The following is a 21,591-nucleotide window of genomic DNA, read 5'->3' as shown; positions in this document are numbered from 1 at the left end:
GTTCAACGGTCATGTCAATGATGGATATTTATTGATTTACCCATTGGTTCTTGGAGAAACATGACTTACAAATGCTTTTAGTGCTTAGCGGAAGTGGATGTCTTTATTTTAACCAAAAATATAGGTTGACTCTTCTCTTGGAGGTTAACATGTAAATTATGACATCATAGGTACTCTCTTTCTACATGTTATTGGAAGTGTTAACTACAGGCTTTTGACTGTTCCTCTTGAATGATTATTGGCATATGGAGATACTGGCTGCTAACTGGCTGCTAAGGCACTGGGGTTGGATAAACACCATATGGCCAGAATGGACGCTTCAGGTAGTTGGGTGCCAACTTCTTTCTGTGTGAGCATCCCAAAAAATATTATAAAAATAGCTTACTGAAATAGCTGAATTAGCTGAAGGCTTGTTCTTGAACCTCTAATAATACATTCGTAAGAATCTATTGTGAAAAATGAAATAGCTGTGAAAGGAAAAGCTACCTTTTGAGAGAAACAATCACGATTGCGTAAAGAGTTAGCAGTATGCCGCATCATCTCACTAACATCGCACCTCCCACCTTTCCCATAAGAGAACACATATCACTGCACATGCTGAGAGAATGAACTACTTGCTCCTACTGGGGTAGTATAATTGAACTTGTTTTCAAAGATTCAAGGTAATATTAGCCATGCCTTATGTAATCAAATTGGCCATGCCTTATATCATATATAATATATATATACCTGTATATATCATATGTTATAAATCTATTCTCAAAGCAGAGGGAAAATGGCTTTCAAAAGTGAATAAAGTGCATCGGCAAGTAGAGAACATGCGTGTTGTTACATGGATGGCATTGTTGTGCAATCTCAAGAACTGTTCAAATCGATAAATAAACAGAGAGAGAGAAATGTTTTGGATAGAGAGAGATAAAGAGATAACCGCCCCCAAAAATGTTGCTTGTCTTTATGTTACATATCTATCTGACAAGTGGATTTGACACTTGTGTACCTTCTTGACACAAATCAAGACCAAATCAAGATGGTGCAGAGTTAGAAGGTGCAGAGTCTGTTCTAAGAACTCAGACATGCGTTTTACGGTTCTCAGAACTCAATTCTAAAGGTCCCGTGGTTCTAAGGTCTCCGCGTGATTGGTCTGTAACTCATGACGTTTCCTGCTAATGTGTCTGCTGCACATTTTTTACATGATGCAGCTGGAAGGTATGTTATTATTATTTTATTTTTACATTTAAAGTTAATCATCTAAAAAAAATGTTTAGAACTAAACATTGAAAATGCAACCAAAGACTAGAGAGCAAGCTCATTAGAAAATATATAGTTAGACAGGTGTAAGGGTGACTTGGCGATTGTGTCATGCTTGTACAGTACATTGCATTGCTCCAAAGAAAAAATAAAATGAGGCTACAAAGCAGCATAATTAAAGATATAGCATTTAACAAGTGACCATAGGCAGTCAGGTAGGTAGGAACAGCCCATTGCATCATTGCATGTTAAGCAGTGCAATATATTCAAATGTAAAGCTGTGTTATGCTGCTCTCTCAGAGCTGTTGACTTGCATTGGCCTCCTCCAATCACAACCTTCCATTGCAACGGCCAGGAAATTCAAGTCAGCAAGAGTTCTCAACATTCTAACTCTCCAGAATCTCTTTTCATTATTATGGTTGTCGGTGTCATCTCTCCATTCTCGTACTTCCCTATCAATTTATTTACTACTTTGACTTGTCCATTTTGAATTTCAAGTTTTCAAAACAAAATAGCAACTCAATTGATGAACATAGACATGGTCTTGAATAGGCGAGTACGTAATTAAACAAAATTTTTTTATCACTGCCTCAGGTATTGGCCTACTGGGTCACCCTCACCTCCTACCACACACACCCAATGAATGAGATCATTCATAGGGGCAATGCAATGTTTGACTACAACATTCCTTAAAAAATGTACCATGGTTTTTCACCCAAAAATGACAGTGGAATTTTGACCAGTCAAGCCACCATAGAAATACAACCCTTCAAATTCAATGCTAGTCTCATACCTGAGCAAACTAAACAAACATGACTACCATGTACATTTTTGTGAGGTGGACTCATACGTATAGTAGCCTACATCCATAAAGCCTATCCAGGGCCGAAATGTTTTGTGATGTCATCAGCTCGTATTTGCAATGTCATCCTCATATTTAGCCACTGGATATTTAATATGAATGGGCATTTCAGTGTGAACAGAAATGTCAGTCAAATTGATGATTAGCTAGCTAAGCTCTCCTGTACCGTAGTAACAGTAGTGCATAGCACACGTCTAAGCCACTACACCTGGTCTGTCATTTTTGGGACATTATGAAGAGGAATGGGGGAAATGCTCTGTGACTGTCTAGGGGTTAAGAAAGACGAGTGCTGTCCTAATGCGGTCCTTGTAGTTTAATATAATATCGGCCCTGCCTGCCTGCCACGAAACCCAACCCACTCCTCTTATATGAGAAAATATAACATATAAGAGAAAGCTCCAGTGTGCTAAACAATGTTGCCTCACAGTTTTACTTCCTGTGGGAGTGGAAGGCAACAGGAAGCAGGAAGCTCTATAAGACCTGCAGTATAGTTGCTATGTAATGTATTGTGTCATGACATGGGGATAGTAATGCTTTAGGTGAGATGGCAGCCTATCAGCATATTTCCTAACCTTCTGCCTTAGGGTCAAGAAGAAGACAAAAAAAGCTAAGATACTGAATCTTGTCTGAGTTTCAAGCCCCTGGTCTACATTGAACTAGCTGTCATGACTTAACTGACCTCTGCGATTCAGCCATTTAACATCACACAAAGTGATAATCACAATGACACAGGCAGAAGCTTAGAAAATATTATCTTCTCAGACCCACAACAATGTGGAGTGTGGAGTGTATGTGTGGTTCTTTCTCAGTCCCTGATGATGCAGATAGATCCTGGACAAGCAGGAAACAGAGAGGAGCAGACGGACTGAGACCTGCTGCAGGCCCAGCAGATCTACTTGGCAAAGATGGAGTGAGCAGTGGAAGGTTAGGAGGAGAGGTAGGGGCAGAGGTAAGGGGGTGCTGCACAGTGCTGCACTTACATACGAGGCTTCAGGAGAGGGTGAGGGTGGAGAGGGTGGTAAGCTCAAACTAGACGACAACGCAACCAATCCAAGATAGGGAGATAGAAAGGGACTACATGTGATAGAGAGAAAGAGGGACTACGGGTGACAACAACCAGTTGTAACCTGTCTTTACCACCAGGTACCTGGTTCCTACTGGTTGTTCTCTGTGCCAGATAGATGTGTTAAATGATAGGGTGAGCATAGTGGTTGGGGTGAGAGTCGGGGTGGGTTAGGGGAACTGGGGACAGGTGGTGGTAGGGGGGCGGGGGGGGGGCTTCTCGATTAAAAGCAGAGATTGAGAATCAGGCCAAATGAACAGCCAATTGTTGATTCAAATGTTCCATGAAATGTAGTTTGGCTTTGAAATGTAGTTTTGGCTTTGTTGGCATGTAGTGTTGACTAACATAAATGTTTATCTTATCCCTCAAGCCAATCATTAAAACAAAAAAAACTAAAAAATAACAGTTCATTTTACTCGTTTTTATGTGATGAGGCAGCTTTGTGACGTCCCTCTAGTTCACTCTTTTTTGTTCTTTTCTTTCTGTTCATAGCAGTAATACTGAAAATGTGAATTAGTATTTATATTTTTTTTATTCAATTGAAACCAGGGAAATAGTTCCTGCTGGTAATACTGTATAAATTTGTAGCATTACTATTTAACATTACCTTACACTTCCAGCTGCATCATGACGTGTGCGTATATATATCTACATATACATTGTATGTGTAAAGTATGGTACAGGATTTGTGTGCATGAAAAGGTCTTGACTATTTTCTTCAAGTTACTATTAAAACAAATCCCCCAATAAATAGATGTTTCATTTTTTGTCATTTAAAAAAAAAATTGAGTTTGGTTACTTTTTGGAAAATATTTCAGTTCCTAGCATGCTTTAATGAACTGTTGAATGGGCATGCGTAAGGATCAGCTGCTTAGCTTCTGGATCTTACCCTCATCCCTTCAAAACGTGACAAGGCTCTGAGGGGTCTCAAGGCCCTTAGTGTCCTTAGTGATTTAATAGGACCTAGATCCGAGTAGCCCAGTGCATTAGCTACCAGACTGATTATAGACACCTACACACAAACAGAGAAGCAAAAGAGTTCCAAACTGTTAGAAGTAGTGAGAATATTCTCTAAAAGTAGAAGAGAGACTCAGACGAGAGCCCTTGGAGCAATAGGGCTGGCATTGGGTGGAGAGAGTTGCTTGACATACACACATAAATCTATATGTATGTATATACATGTATAATATTGCATTTATATATGTATATACATTGAGAGAGAAGGTCAATGTTTAGTATAGGTTTTATGTGCGTAGTGTTTTAGTAGCAGTAGTAGGTAGGCCGCAGGAGGAGGGGTTTGTTTCTGTAATTTTAGGGCAGTTGGACGAGACTTGACAAACTCCTTTGTACCTGCAAAGAAACTTGTGGTTGAGAGAGAGAGAGAGAGAAAAAGAGGAGAAAGAGAAATACATAAGACTCAAAGGAAGGGAAAAATAGAATAGGCCAAAATGTTTTGCCACAGCACACGACTGATTCAGTACAGATACAGACAGGCGAACGAAGGGGACTGGGGAGGAGGAGGAGGAAGAGGGGAGGGAGGGAGGGAGGGAGGAAAGGAGAGAGGTTACAACCTGTAGAAGTTAATATAAAAACCCAACAGACTTGTGGAACCTTACCCTGGCCCCTCTAACATTGTCTCTCCATGTCTGTCGCGCTCGGCTGAGGCATAATATCCCATATAATTTAAGACAGACAAACTTAACGGAACCTAAGAGAAAGAATACAGGTAAATATGTACATGTACGTCATTTTGATTTGCCAAAAATCTCCTTATCATATTCACACAGCATTAGAATCAAATAGGAGCCACATACAATTCATACAGTTAACCACACACTGACAGTAGTAAAGGGTTGGGATAGAGGGTTAAGGGGAGATTGGACACATTAGTTATTTGGCACTGGATGGCACTTAAAGGACCACTGGAGAGACACTGAGTACAGTAGAGTTACACACAGGAACAGGTAACAACACACAACCTCAAAGAAACGGGTGCTTCTCCCCCACTCTCACACACAATGGCCCAACACCAAATCAACCCCTAAGCTATGCACTTGTGAAGTACTGAAAGGATTTGTCAGGGCTAAGTGAGCTTCAATGCCATACAACTCTCCTTCCGTGGCCTCCAACTGCTCTTAAATGCAAGTAAAACCAAATGCATGCTCTTCAACCGATCGCTGCCCACACCTGCCCGCCCGCCCGCCCAGCATCACTACTCTGGACGGTTCTGACTTAGAATATGTGGACAACTACAAATACCTAGGTGTCTCGTTAGACTGTAAACTCTCCTTCCAGACTCACATTAAGCATCTCCAATCCAAAATTAAATCTAGAAATGGCTTCCTATTTCGCAACAAAGCATCCTTCACTCATGCTGCCAAACATACCCCCGTAAAACTGACCATCCTACCGATCCTCGACTTCGATGATGTCATCTATAAAATAGCCTCCAACACTCTACTCAACAAACTGAATGCAGTCTATCACAGTGCCATCCGTTTTGTCACCAAAGCCCCATACACTACCCACCATTGCGACCTGTACGCTCTCGTTGGTTGGCCCTCGCTTCATACTCGTTGCCAAACCCACTGGCTACAGGTTATCTTCAAGTCTCTACTAGGTAAAGCCCCGCCTTATCTCAGCTCACTGGTCACCATAGCAGCACCCACTCGTAGCACTCGCTCCAGCAGGTATATCACCCCCAAAGCCAATTCCCCCTTTGGTCGTCTTTCCTTCTAGTTCTCTGCTGCCCATGACTGGAACGAACTGCAAAAATCTCTGAAGCTGGAGACTCACATCTCCCTCACTAACTTTAAGCACCAGCTGTCAGAGCAGCTCACAGATCACTGCACCTGTACATAGCCCATCTGTCTACCTACCTCATCCCCATACTGTATTCATTTATTTTATTTATTTATCTTGCTCCTTTGCACCCCAGTATCTCTACTTGCACATTCATCTTCTGCCGATCTATTATTCCAGTGTTTAATTGCTAAATTGTAATTACTTCGCCACCATGGCCTATTCATTTCCTTAACTTACCTCATTTGCACTCACTATTGACTGTATTTTTTGTTTATTCCATGTGTAACTGTGTTGTTGTATGTGTCGAATTGCTACGCTTTATCTTGGCCAGGTTGCAGTTGTAAATGAGAACTTGTTCTCAACTAGCCTACCTGGTTAAATGAAGGTGAAATAAAAATAAATAAATAGCTCCACCTTGCTCCCCCACACAGTACCGCAGCTGCCACTCAGTCATGGGGCCCGAGTTCTTTAAAAAATTAAAATTGTAATATATTTTTGAATTTTACCCCTTTTTCTCCCCAATTTCGTGGTATCCAATTGTTTAGTAGCTACTATCTTGTCTCATCGCTACAACTCCCGTACGGGCTCGGGAGAGACGAAGGTTGAAAGTCATGCGTCCTCCGATACACAACCCAACCAAGCCACACTGCTTCTTAACACAGCGCGCATCCAACCCGGAAGCCAGCCGCACCAATGTGTCGGAGGAAACACCGTGCACCTGGCAACCTTGGTTAGCGCGCACTACGCCCGGCCCGCCACAGGAGTCGCTGGTGCGCGATGAGACAAGGATATCCCTACCGGCCAAACCCTCCCAAACCAGGAGGACGCTAGGCCAATTGTACGTCGCCCCACGGACCTCCCGGTCTTTTATTTTTAAATATTTATTTGTTTAAATTCATGAGCTTTAATCAGGTTTTATTTGTACTTGCAAACATGATTTTGGGGGATAAACACTGGTGATAAATAGGCAGCAGCACATACTGTATGCACTGTATAGAAGCGAGGGAAGGGTGTTAAGGAATGATGAGGTCACCTCAAGGAGGCAATGTCTGTCATTAGAAGATGAAGGCGAGCTGCTGTGACTAGTAGGCCTGTACAGTAGCCACTTCCTGTTGTATCTCAGACACAATTGGGGTCGGAGTACCATGAGTCTGGAAAGCAGAACCAGTAGGCATATAGTGAAGAGAGGAGAGCAAGGCCAGTTGTGGCAATGGCTTTTTCCATCAATTTAGGAAGTAAACTGAAATTCCAATGTCAATTTTCATCATTAGTCATTTCCGTTTACTTCCTGAATTGAAATAGAATTGACCCCCCACCCTGACGTGACTAAATGGTACTTCAGTATCTCATTGATTCAACATTACAGATGTCAATCTAATAGTTCTTAGAACGGCAAACACAAAAAGTTTGGCCCGATCTCTCACGCTGCCATTGTTCAGGTGGTGAGACTGGGAAGAGAGAGAGCACCAGTTCCTTAACAAAGGGAAAACAGTGGTGCACAGTAAAAACATGTAAAGGCACCTCCAACCAGCCAACCAGACCATACTGGTCAAACTCACTGCAAAGAACACAACATCCAAAGCTGACCAGACCAGTCACAGATAGAGGGGGGATTCTAACAAAGGCAAAATCTTTATTTCGATTTTAAGGCCATTGGCAGTACTACAGTCAATGAAAACTGATATACTACGTACAATGGCACTCTGGTCATTCCAGTTGACGGCGATGAAGCCATCGGCATGGAACTCACCACTGGACTCGTGACTCATGATGTTGATCTCTGGGTTATGTGGTTCAAGGGCTCCTGAGTCTCCAGGACTCCATATGACCTGTATATTACACACGATTCCATCAGATTCTAGTTGGCTCAATTCTTTTAGTTGAGGACCTCCCATTTGTTAATAATCAGTATAGCTGTATAATAACCCAGCAAGCTGTATGATCATGGCGACGATAAATTGATTGAATTTATTAATCGTTTCGAGAGAAAAAAAACACACTTCAAGGATAAGTCACTGACTTATTTCCATTGTGCTTCTTTTAAACAGATACACAAAAATAAAATAAAGATTTTGCCTTTATTCTACCGTCACAGTATTTGGGGTATTTGTCACCTTCAGCCTCAGCCTGACCCCTTGGAGTGCCCCTCCCCCTTAGAGATCAAGGGGCCTGCTGTGTGGGTGTGGCAGCCCTCAGCGAATCAGCGTCGAGCTCTGCAAGGCAAGGCCAATCACATCTCTGGGCTGTGATCCAATGAGGAACAGTGGAACAGAAACAGAAAGAAAAACAGAAAGACAACGGAAACTAAAATCAAACAGAACAAAAACAACAATGATGAAAATGGCTAAATGTCTTATAAAATAAAAGGATGGATGGATGGATCCAGCCTCATTCCGCTATTACGTAACGACTCCATCCCCAAACTCGACTGGCTACTAGCTTTACTAGAAGGATTTGTTTTGATCTAGATTCTACCTTACAGCACTGTGGTTATATAATTGAAGAGTACGGAGTCCTGCATAAAAACGTTGGTATCCAAAGAAATGCTGTACTGTATTATTAAGATAGTGTCATTAAGATAGCGGTGTACTGTAACTGACTGTTTTCTCAACAATGTAAATGATTTGATCAAAAATCTATTCTTCAATTTTGGACCAAATAGTCTAGAGGTAAGTAATGTATGGCTAAACAAAGCAAGGGCCCAGTAAGTTATTCTGTCTTCTCATAGTAATTCTACTGTATCACATTTGCTCTTCACATTTCTAAAATACAAATCAAGAACCAGAGAGGCCAATGAAAATATAACTCAACAGAAATATATCAAAACACAAAAGGTATGTGGAACAGATAAACACGCACACACACACACACAGAGAGTAATTCATGCTCGTATAAACTTAAGCAATGATGGTGTCCCCCTTCTGATGGTGCCCACAGAGAGACATGGTTAACTCCAAACCAAACCACAGACATCACAGTGACAATGACAGACAGTAGAGTCACAGACAGGCCACAAACAGACGGACTACCCAGGACGACCTAGACTCGGTGAGGCACAGCAGCATTTTAAGAGGGACTGACTGCTTGTTTGCCAGTCTGGAGGACCAAACTTACCAACTGGCTGCCACCATCATTACATCATCACCTCAGCACAAGGTCAAAGGTCACTCACAACATTCCTGGGGTAAGAGGAAGCGTAAGACTTTAAGGAGGATGGGAGGGGGGTGGGGGTTGGGTCGAGGGAGGGAGGGGGGATAAGGGTGGGGGTATGTCACACTTTGTTGTCAAACATTGACAACTTGGGAGGGAATTGTCGGCCCCCATACCATACGACCATCCCAAGTGCATCTTGGGAAATGTAGGCCACTGTACGGCCGTAGTACAGTACGGCCATCCTCCCAAGTGTTGGTTCACACTGCAACAATGAACACACTGCAGCTCTGTGCATCACAACCCTGTTGGCTCGGGCTGAAGCCGAGGGTTGTGGGTAAAGAAGGGGTTGGGGAGGGGCGTGGTAGAGCCATCAATATACGGAGTTTGGTGAAGTGTTCTGATTGAACCCCATAGTGGCACCAAACTCACCACCTAACCATATTGTAGTGTATATCAATGGCTCTGGGTCGTGGGTTACATTGGAGTCAGTCAGTCCATAGAGGGGTCACTAACTCTGTGGGGTACATATAGGACTTCAATTAGATTTAGGTAGAATTTGTTCTACCAGAATCAACACTGAAGGTAAGGTGTCTTGTGTTTTACATGATTGTTTTGTAAACTACGGTACGTTTTAGGTTAGTGTTAACTATATTCTACCGCAGTTACTACTGTACATAAAACAGCACCATATCAGGAACATGTTTGACATTAACAATGACTGAAAATAGTTAGCAAAAAGACTGTCATTAATTCAAGTTGATTATTCCTTAGGGAATTACTCAGTAACAATGTCATTTTAAAAAGGCATGAAAAGGAAGTAACTGTACTAAAATGAGTTCGGTATAACATGCCTTTAACTCTGACAATGGCTGATGCCAATCAATACAGCCTATTGTAAAGTCAAGCATACTGTGACCGTAAAGGCCAAAACACACCATGACTACCAACGGCTAAAAACAGCGGGCGGGCGTCATTTTCTGTTCATTTCGAGTCTACATATTGTATCACCACCGTTCGTTGACACCCAGCAGGTGTTCGCTAACAGAGCACGGCCACCCGCTGCTTTTCGCCGTTTGTCTTTTCGGTGCGTCTCAGCAGTGTTTGTTCGGTGTTTAAGAATAGATGGGTCAACCACGGAAATACATAGAGAATTGCAGGATCTCTATGGGGTCAACAGTCACATTCTCATACTGTATCATCTCCAGTGGCGGCTGGTGGCACTTTAAATTGGAGGACGGGCTCACGGTAATGGCTGGAACGGAATGGTATCAAACACGTAATTCCATCAATGTGTTTGATACCATTCCATTCCAGCTATTACTATGAGCCGTCCTCCCCTCACCAGCCTCCACTTGATCATATCTAACCTCCAACCATTAAGGGTCAGATAGAACTCCTGTCAGACAGAGATGGCTTGGGCTGGACCACACAAACAGTGTGTCGGCGACTGTTGAGAGGTGGTTAGTTCAAGGACAGAGGTAAGAGTTCAACAACACACAGAAGAGAGCTTCTTCATCTTTCCAATGACAAGGTAAGAACCAAGGTCATTGGCCAAATCTGACCATCGAAGCAGGATTTCCACACCACAGACACAGTTCAGTCAGGGGATTGGATCATATCTTGGCAACATGACATTACTCAATGCCCCTTGCTGAGGCGTCAACTTTCAAGTCTGAAGGAATTTCTCTGCCTGTTTTATGTATATATATATATATATATATATATTACTGTTAAAGCAACCAACCGTTAATTATCATTCCCATAACTAATCAATTCAATGGTCCTGGATTCATTTAAAATGAATTAATCAACTTAGAATTTAATAACGGAATTAAAGAAATTCCACTGTTCCAAAGACTGTCAAGAGTTGTGTCACAGAAGGGGCAGAGAATGACCAATAACACAGAGATATAAAAGACATCCAGTACATTAGACGTACAGTAGATTGCACTGTAGACAGGTCAGAGACACAGCAGAGGACACAGTAGAGACACGGTAGAAGACAGTAGAGGACGCATACCCTGTTGTTGCTGAGCATTGCTTGAATATGTTGATCAATATTCTTGGTTATTGATTGGCTGATTGATTCCAATTTGTACTGCTCCTTAGCTACCAGCATTCACATTCCAATATCATTGTCATCAAATTTGAATCATTTTTCTAACAGCTGTTATGTCATAAAACAATAGAATTGGTTTCTATTTGCACATGATGGGGAAACAGAGAGCGCACAATTCCTTGCTTCATCGCACACGAAGGCACATAATAGCCAAACTCACAAACAGAGAATTGCCGTTCATATTCAAGCATTGCAGATTGACAAGAAACCAAGTAAACAGAGAGAGAGAGAAATTACTTCATGGAGATGCAAGTGGTGAGAGACATAGATTCACTTAAAATTGATGGACTAACTCATGGTATAGTAAACACTTCCATGCTCTCTTGGGATATGGATATTGGATATTGTAAGATTGATGAATCCTACACTTTCTGTTAATGTGAATATCATCATGTCTTCTCACCCATTGCATTGCATGAAGTTGCTGTTCGTTTACTACTCTATCTATCCTTCCGACCCTACCATACCACACCACACCTTGTTAGACAGAAGCCTATGTTAGGAATCACAGTACCGAATACCTCTATAAGGGATAACTTAAAGTAACTGTCCAGTGAACATCTCACTTTTTAAAAACACATCATCTGTTAACTCATTCTCAAATCGAGATGTTAACTCGCCCTATAGTCATATTTGTTGCCAAAGCATAAATTAGAGAAAAATAACTCAAACTTGTGTCACAAACAGACCGTTTAAAAAATGTTTTCTATTTCCTCATAGAGTATGACATAATGTTTTTGTCTGAGACGTCTCATTGGCTGAACTGGCCAATCAGCTGTTTACTTGTCATAAAAAATATGTATTTATTGACAGGTTTACGCCCACATCATTCTGTTGTTGGTGTACGCCCACACCATTCAAACACAAAAAAGGCTGCTTTTCAAACATACTTAATAAAAAAGATTTGGAAGGAAAACTATTTCACTCATATTGTAATTAATTATAGATCATATTTCATAGAAATCTGGAAACACTGGACAGCTACTTTAACAGTGTACTGTGTGACTGAAAGCACGCCGTAGGCCCTATATATAATATATGGAACATATCTATTTTTACATAACAATGTGCGTTTTTCACTGTAACTCTACATGACAGGCAGTGTTTTAGAATGTACACAGTATAGTATGTTGCTTCAACAGAGTGTGGTTGCCATAGAAATAGAATTCCTAGAATGGGCCTCCCCATTCAAGTCAATTCTATTTCTAAGGTCCTAGCCTCCTATCCTGCCTATACAAAATGGCTACCAAATCTACCGTAAAGAACCAGAAAATGTTACTTACATCGACAATAAAGAAGTCGAGCCAGCACCAGGCGTTGGTGAAGTACTTGTGGAATCCGTAGGCGACCCACTTGAGCAACATCTCTAGGATAAAGATGTATGTGAACACACTGTCGGCGTATTCCAAGATGGTCCTGATGGTCTTCCTCTGCTGGATGTACACATCCTCAAAAGCCTGGGGGGGGGGGGGGGGGGGGGGGGGGGGGGGGGCACATACACGGTTATCTTCAGCTGAATTGGTGGGTAAAACGAACATGCTCTGGGATTGATACATTTATTGAAAGATTTTAAATACATAGCCTATCATTTGCCTCGGCCATATAAGTACAACAATGAATATATAACAAATCATGGAGGATTAGAAACACAATAAAGTCAACAGACTATTTACATTAAAAGTGATGAAAATGTACACAGCAACGGTTCTGTTGCTCAATCATGGCAAAAAAAATATATTTAAAATTCCCAGGAAAAATGTAGTATTGATTGCACTATTCCATTCCTGCTGATTTGACGTCATGCCTGAGGACATAGCTCCCTTGGCCCCCGAAATAGATTCCCCCCGCCTATCCTATCTGATAAATCACACAGTCCATTAGATCCCCTCTCAGATAAATGGTACAGTCCATTAATCACAGAGAGAGTCCATATGTGTCTCAAATGGCAGTCGTCATCCCCCCTCCTCTCCTTAGTACAGTGACAGGCTGAGATGCTCCTGCCTGTCCCCCCCCCCCCCCCCCTCTTAGTACAGTGACTGGCTGTGATGCTCCTGCCTGCCCCCCCCCCCCCCCACCCTTCTTAGTACAGTGACTGGCTGAGATGCTCCTGCCTGGCCGCTACCCCCACCCTCCTTAGTACAGTGACTGGCTGAGATGCTCCTGCCTGGCCGCTACCCCCACCCTCCTTAGTACAGTGACTGGCTGAGATGCTCCTGCCTGGCCCATCCCCCCCACCCTCCTTAGTACAGTGACTGGCTGAGATGCTCCTGCCCGGCCCATCCCCCCCACCCTTCTTAGTACTGTGACTGGCTGTGATGCTTCTGCTTGGCCCCTCCCTCCCACCCTTTTCAGTGACTGGGCCTGCTGACCGCACCACTCCATGTTGTGTCCTATGTCCTCAAAGCCAGGCAGAGAGAAACACAGCCCTTAAATAGCCAACCTTCTCCACTCACACTCAACCTCCTTTCTGCGTCCGAAATGGCACCCTACACTATTGTCTAGCGCACACCTTTTGACCAAAGCCTCTCTGTCTCACTGTGTGTGTGTGAACATGCATTTTTTTGTGTGTGTGTTGACGTTCCACACTGTGACTTACCAGGGCCCCACTACTGAGTAGGATCATAAAGATAATGACGGTTTCGAACCAGTTATGCTCCACAATTAGATAGCATGTCTTTCTCAGGAACCACCAATATTTTCCCCACCCGTGAGTGATGGGCACGTCGCAGCATGGATACTTGATAATACACTCTGTACGGAAGGGGGACAGGAGCAAACACACAACATCATACCGTTACTAAAACATTGAAAAGAATGTATGAATTACAAACTGGGAGGAGCAGGGCAGGGAGGGGCACAAGGGAGTGTCAGGGTATGGTTTAGGGCAAGGGAGGGCAAGGAGTGGTTCAGACTGGCAGAGCAGGGAGGAACTGGGCAGGGCACAGAGGGGCGGGACAAGGAAGAGCAAGGTGCAGTCCTACCAGGTGTCCAACAGTTTTCTGGGTCTAGGTACTCTTCCACAGCCTCCACCACCACCGCCTCCACCTCCACATCAGGCTTGATGTCTATGGTGCTGCCCTCCGATGAGCTGGTGTCGTCCAGCTACACACACAGACAGAGATGCACACACACACACACACACACACACACACACACGCACAGAGATACAGACAGACGCAGAGCGAGAGAGGGACAGAGAGCGAGCGACAGAGAGACACACAGAGAGGACGTGAGAATGACAGGACAAGGGACAGAGAGACACACATCATCAGCAGCAGGTTGACTGATCAATAGCCCTGTCGGCAGCAATGGATCCTGGGTTATTGGTACACAGAGAGAGACAGACGAGAGAGAGCAGAGCGACATGACAAACAGCGAAGCCTCTCTCACAGCCATTCATACATACTGCTGCGTCCCTCGCAGCGGCTCTCACTTCCTGTCTCAATGTATAAATAGCTACCTCCCTGAGGCTTCATATAGGTAGACAGACAGATGACGATATAGAGATTAAAGGATGAAGAAGAAGATGATGTAGACATAGTCCCGGGGCTAAGATACATCCTGGTGGTACACACAATGAGTTGCGTCTACCCATGTCCACATGCTGAGTGTGTGATCTGTCATGCTCGACGTGTTCTAAGTGACCTTGAGGAAACACATGGCATGACTAGCAGAGTACCAATGACCTGGTCGTGATTCACCCGGGCTTTACATGGCATTAGCGAGCGCTAGATGTTAAACGAGAGCCTCCAATGAGCGATTCAAGTTGCCTTAAAATGCGAAACTACAGACGATGAGGCTTAACTGCAAATATCAAAGCCACAGCAGCCGACTGCAATTCCTAACATTGTGATATGCCACAGATTTAAGACGTACTGTGGCCTACAGGGGTGGAATATCAAATAACCCTCCACTCTAGCCATACTGCTAAATGTATCGGCGACATTTTAAGAAGAAAAAAAAAACCCAGTTCAGCAGATATCCATTTCATCCACGGCTGTAGCCATTACTAGTGTAGTAGTGAGTGTGTGTATATATGAGTAATGGAGTTACATAAGAGCCTTGGGCAGCGGAAACTAATGTTAAACTGGTGACCACACCCGTTCCTGCCAGGAGACCACAAAACAGCAACCATGGAGCTTATGCATTACTACAACATTACTACCACATCACCACAACATTACAATAAGATTACCTCAACGTTACCAAAGCATTGATACAACATTACCGCAACACTACAATAAGACTGCCGCAACATTACCAAAGCAGTACCACAACATGGCCACAACATTAATGCAACATTACCACAACATAACCACACCATTTGGCGACCAAAACATTACCCCCCCCATGCAACATTACTGCATCGCTGCAACATTACAACATAACCACAACGTTACTTACCCCCTGCAAAAACACCACAACGTTACTACAACGTAATCTTCAAATGACCTCCTGCGTCATTACCACAACATTACCACAACATCACCACAACATTACAACAACATCATTATCAAGAGACACACTATGGGTGTGTCTAAAATGGCACCCTATTCCTGGCCATTGTGCTACTTTTCATCAGAGCCATATTGAGGTACCAGGTTCTCATGGCGACATGTGCATTAAACATGTGGCTAACTAACTCTCTGTTCACTCACCTCTTTGCTGTTCTCGTTCTCCGACTCGCTACTGAAGTCCTCGGTGTTGAGGTTCTCGAAGTCGGACTCTCCGACCGCGATGGGAACGCACACGGTCAGGTTCGGGTTGTGGATGAAGGACATGTGGTCCTCGTCGATCATGTACTTCCCGACGCTGCTCCCTATACCACTAGTGGTGCCGTTACCATTCTTGGTGTAGTCCAGGTCGCGGTTGATATCCACACCACTGTGGTTGGCGATACAGTTCAGTTTCTTGTCGTACATGTCGTCTAAAGGTTTCTGTTCATCCTCCACCGGAGGCTTCTTGGTCAAGCTGAGCACCAACTCCGCCAGCTTGATCTTGAACCAGGCGATGCCCTTCTTGATGCGGATGACGGAGATCTGAAGGTTGTTCATCTCTCCGTCGTCATCTGTTGCGGCTAAGTTGTCTGCGCTGAACGAGGACAGCAGCAAGGCAAGGAAAAGGTTCAACACCTGTAGGGAGGAGAATCAGGCACACACTGGGTCAGACGTGAGGGTGGAACTGGCCAACGGAGATGTGCGTACACACGGGACCTGGTATGTGTAGTGCAACGAACCTGCCGTTCATAAGACGGCAAACTGCTCCCAGAGAGTTACGTTTCTTGGGCCAGCGACTACGGTCACCGCCCTCGGTTATGGCGACTGGGGTTTGAGGACCATCAGGAAGGCTAGTATTGTATACAAAGATACACTCTGGGGACACTTACCACCAAGTTCCCGATGACCATGACCATCATGAAGACGATGAGACACATGCCCTGTCCGGCCACCTCCATACAATCCCACATGGTCTCGATCCACTCCCCGCACAGCACCCGGAACACCATCAGGAACGAGTGGAAGAAGTCGTGCATGTGCCAGCGGGGCAGCTTACAGTCCAGGGCGATCTTACACACACAGTCTTTGTAGTTCTTGCCGAACAGCTGCATGCCGACCACGGCAAAGATGAAGACGATGAGCGCTAAGACGAGGGTCAGGTTTCCCAGGGCGCCAACAGAGTTACCGATGATCTTGATCAGCATGTTGAGTGTGGGCCATGACTTGGCCAGTTTAAACACTCTTAGCTGAGGGAGAGGGGCATGGAAGAGAGTGATGGAGAGGGGAGGGAGGAAGAGAGAGAGCGGGAGGAAGAGAGGATGTGAGAATGATGGAAGAAGGGAGAGAGGAAAATACTCATTAGCAGCTGGGGTTTGAGTGATCAATAGTTCTGGTTGCGGAAATGGCTCTTGGAGTATTGGTATGATAATTGATAGAGCAGAAGCAGTCATTATGAAAACTAGCAGTACATAGACAAGTAAGGCAGTATATACAGTAAGTTGTATTGCATACAAGTAAATGTATCACTACAACAGACAGTGCTGTAGTTGAGCAACACCATGTAATCATTCAGCACGTGAATCAATGCACACTGTGGAATTGATATGATTTGTGTACACAACTGACAGACACGTACATTTGGGGGGAGGACGGGGCTAAAAGAGAGATTACCAATCGGAATGATCTGAGCACGGACAGCCCCTCCACGTCAGCCAATGCCAGCTCCACTAACGATAGGGTCACAATGAAGCCATCAAAGCAGTTCCACCCTTCCTGGAAGTAGTAGTAGGGATCCATGGCAACCAGCTTGGCAAACATCTCCACAGCAAAGATCCCTGTGAACACCTGGTAGGGACAAATAGAGGTCAGAGGTCAGTTGGAGTAGCTGCTACAGAAACATTTACCTTCCAAAGTGACAAACAGAGGTCAGACGTACTGTAGGAACTGGTACGATAATTCTTTAAAAAAGTTAGCGGTGAGCACTACCTCAGATGGAAATTAAGATTAGCCCACTAGCAAGAGGCTAGCATTTACTTCAATTAAGATTCAAGAACGCTTTCTGGAGTCTCTTTGAATGCATTTCCAATGTCTCCATGGCGTGTGTTTCTCTGTCTAAAGAAGACCCTTGTGTAGGCTGCCTTCACATTCATAATGTGCAAAACTAGCTCCCTTAGGACAGTGACATTTTCATCACAGGGCAGACGTTTGGCTAGCAGAATGTCACCTAAGCTAGTAGAAATTGTGGTTTACTAGCCCGGCTAGTCAGTGCTTAAAATCCTTACTTTCCATTCCTTACAGCTGCTCTGAAGTCAGTAAGGCCACTGTGACACCTCTGTGTTCTGCTAATGAGTCTAATGAATGGCTAAAGGTCACAGTTAATCATGGAGTCAGCTGATGTAACACCCTGGGTGTCCATAGATCAAGGCGTGGCCGGGCAGTGTTTGTGTGTGCACGCGCGTGTGTGTGTGTGTGTGTGTGTGTGTGTGTGTGTGTGTGTGTGTGTGTGTGTGTGTGTGTGTGTGTGTGTGTGTGTGTGTGCGTGAGAGCATTTGTGTGCGTGAAGATGACTTATGCTTCAAGGTTATACCCAACCCATGAATGAAAATACCTCTAACAGAACACACACACTGCCCGATGCTGAATATCACAAATAATTTCACAACAAACACACACTGGTCTAATATGTAAAAGACTGATCTCACAATTTACTGAAAGTGATACATTTTCCAGCTGCTGTAAATTGATCAAACCGCTAATATCAATATCCTAACCACACCACAGAAAGAGAGACTGTGTTCTACTAATATGCTATCCATGCTAACAACATGAACTAGTAGCTTTAGCTAACATGCTAACTAGACAGTAAAATCCTATGTGCATCAGCTCTACTTTTACTGTGTTTCTGTGGAAATTCTAATAGCATCCATGATAACAGCATCAGCTAGTTGCTTTAGCTTTAGCTTGCATTAGCTAGTAGGCTTAAGGCCCTAAGCAATATGCTGAAACCGTATGTGCAGCTCAGGATTTTGACTCAGTTCCTGTAGAAATGCTAATTGTAAAAAGGGCCAGGTTGGGATTTCAGAAAGAAAGAGCCGTTCTTCAGGCACCATTTTAGGGGAGCTCATCGATCAGGCAGCATAAAATATTAATGTGGGCCACCCACCAGCCTGGCATGCAGCACAGAGACAGAGCAGGCAGTGTGAAGCAGATTGCTGCATGGGACAAGGAAATAGCAGCACAGAAGAATCATATGATAAGGGGGGGGGGGGGGGGGGGTTGAGAGAAAGGAAAAAGGACAGAGAGAGAGAGAGAGACTCCTACAGTATACAGTCCAGCCCCATGTAAGAAATGGGGAGAGAGGAGGGGGGCGAGAAGGAGAGAGGAGAGGAGCAGAGAGGAGAAAGACACAAGGAAGATGTGTATAGATTCAGGGACACTGTAGGTAGGGAGTCCGGGAACGTTTTCATTTAGCTTTGAATAGCCAATGAAAGAACTGCCAATTATGTGTACCAAAATAACACAGCTCTCTCAGCAGACGACAAGCGAATAGATCTTATAGGAGGAGATGTCATTGTCAACGCACCATGACAAGGACGAGATAACGATCACATGCCAGATTCTGTTCAGTTTTTTAATGAACACACTATCAATGATGGGATATACAATGGAAACAAGACAGAGAGTTGAGAGAGAGAGAGAGGCCTGCGGTGGTCACATCGTGGTCTAGCTCGCAGTTAGTGTCGCCGCCCCCAGGTGCACACATATGAATCTGTCTGAAACACACTCTCCTCCTGTCTTTCCCGTCCCCTCTACTGACTGTCCTATCAAGTGGGTTGAATTAATTGAGCTAAATACTAGAAAGTGTCTAATGTTACCATATACTTTCTAAGTTAATACCATATAAATACTAGGTAAGTACTAACTTGAAGTACCAGCTTAAAGTACTTTTTAAAGTGGCACTTCACCACTTTTTTAACCTCATATTCATTATCTACAGCGCCATACCAGTGTCTACATGTGAATATGCCCCGTTAAGTACCAGCTTATAACGGCTGTAAAATACCACACACACACACACAAAAAAGAGATCCTCACCAGGTTTCCCACAGACAGCACCTCCTCAAAGTGCGGGGTCATGGGGTAGTGCTCCATGGCCATGAAGAGGGTGTTGAGAACGATACAGATGGTGATGGCCAGGTCCACGAAAGGGTCCATGACGATCAGGTTGACAATCTCCTTGATCTTCAGCCAGATGGGACAACACTCCCAGATGAGGAAGATGTTGGAGAACTTATACCAGCAAGGTGGACAACTACGTTGAGACTCCTCCAGTTCTGAGAAAATTGATTAAGAGACCACGCCAGGAAAGGAATATATCAAAAATCCAAATAATAGAATAGTCTCCAACAGCGCGTATCCTGTCCCTGCCCACCTGGCACTATAGCCAGGCTTAAGGAAACACTCAAAGTATTTGAAAGAAAACAGAGACACATGTTATAAAATAATGATAATATGTTCTGTTTATGTAGTAATAATATTATGTATGTCATGCAGTGTGTCTGTAAGTACAAGAATGACAAGCAATAGTTTTAGAACACCTACTCATACAAGGGTTTTTCTTTATTTGTACTATTTTCTACATTGTAGAATAGTAGTGAAGACATCAGCACTATGAAATAACACATATGGAATCATGTAGTAACCAAAAAAGTGTTAAACAAATCAAACTATATGTTATATTTTGAGATTCTTCAAATAGCCACCCTTTGCCTTGATGACAGCTTTGGACACTCTTGGCATTCTCTCAACCAGTTTCATGAGGTAGTCATCTGGAATGCATTTCAATAAACAGGTGTGCCTTGTTAAAAGTTCATTTGTGGAATTTATTTCCTTCTTAATGCGTTTGAGCCAATCAGTTGTGTTGTGACAAGGTAGGGGGGTATATAGTAGATGGCCCTATTTGACAAAATACCAAGTACATATTATGGCAAGAACAGCTCAAATAAACAAAGAGAAATGACAGCCCATCATTACTTTAAGACATGAAGGTAAGTCAATACGGAAAATTTGGACATTAGACCGGTGGAAATGTGTCATTTGGTCGGGAGTCCAAGTTGGAGATTTTTGGTTCCAACAGCAGAGTCTTTGTGAGACGCGGTGTGGGTGAACGGATGATGTTCGCATGTGCAGTTCCCACCGCAAAGCATGGAGGAGGAGGTGTGATGGTGTGGGGGTGCTTTACTGGTGACACTGTCTGTGATTTATTTAGAATTCAAGGCACACTATAACCAGCATGGATACAACAGCATTCTGCAGGACTATCATCTGGTAGGACTATCATGTGTTTTTCAACAGGACAAAGACCCAACACACCTCCAGGCTGTGTAAGGGATATTTGACCAATAAGGAGAGTGATGGAGTGCTGCATCAGATGACCTGGCCTCCACAATCACCCGACCTCAACCTAACTGAGATGGTTTGGGATGAGTCGAACCGCAGAGTGAAGGAAAAGCAGCCAACAAGTGCTCAGCATATGTGGGAACTCCTTCAAGACTGTTGTAAAAGCATTCCAGGTGAAGCTGGTTGAGAGAATGTCAAGAGTGTGCAAAGCTGTCATCAAGGCAAAGGGTGGCTAATTTGAAGAATCTCACATTTATTTTGATTTGTTTAACACTTTTTTAGTTTCTACATGATTCCATATGTGTTATTTCATAGTTTTGATGTCTTCACCAATATTCTACAATGTAGAAAATAGTACAAATAAAGACAAACCCTTCAGTGAGTAGGTGTTCTAAAATGTTTGACCAGTAGTGAATATAGATATAGATATAGGAGATGTTGAACT

At 43.6% G+C, this 21,591-nt stretch overlaps 1 protein-coding gene across 8 annotated transcripts in view; it reads right to left on the bottom strand.

Annotated features, from left to right (window-relative positions):
* The window catches only part of LOC110491926 (sodium channel protein type 8 subunit alpha), an 89,779-nt gene that overhangs the window by 10,279 nt on the left and 57,909 nt on the right, over positions 1 to 21,591 (bottom strand). For 6 of the 8 annotated variants that reach the window (XM_090202672.1, XM_090202674.1, XM_090202676.1 and 3 more), the window contains 8 exons: positions 19,842 to 20,080; positions 17,418 to 17,591; positions 16,637 to 16,993; positions 15,909 to 16,382; positions 14,232 to 14,352; positions 13,847 to 14,001; positions 12,534 to 12,707; positions 4,063 to 4,185 (listed from right to left, as the gene is read on the bottom strand). In XM_090202672.1, the coding sequence (XP_090058798.1) occupies positions 4,063 to 4,185; positions 12,534 to 12,707; positions 13,847 to 14,001; positions 14,232 to 14,352; positions 15,909 to 16,382; positions 16,637 to 16,993; positions 17,418 to 17,591; positions 19,842 to 20,080 (1,817 nt within the window). Of the gene's footprint in view, positions 1 to 4,062; positions 4,186 to 8,071; positions 8,222 to 12,533; positions 12,708 to 13,846; positions 14,002 to 14,231; positions 14,353 to 15,908; positions 16,383 to 16,636; positions 16,994 to 17,417; positions 17,592 to 19,841; positions 20,081 to 21,591 lie in introns of those variants that run through there. The other 2 variants (XM_090202677.1, XM_090202678.1) reach the window with 1 other exon arrangement.

This window comes from Oncorhynchus mykiss, chromosome 16 (assembly GCF_057628025.1).
Source record: "Oncorhynchus mykiss isolate SJ-2025 chromosome 16, ASM5762802v1, whole genome shotgun sequence".
Taxonomy (NCBI): domain Eukaryota; kingdom Metazoa; phylum Chordata; class Actinopteri; order Salmoniformes; family Salmonidae; genus Oncorhynchus; species Oncorhynchus mykiss.
The sequence above is the reverse complement of the archived record's forward strand: the minus strand, read 5'-3'. Positions and strand labels throughout refer to the sequence as shown.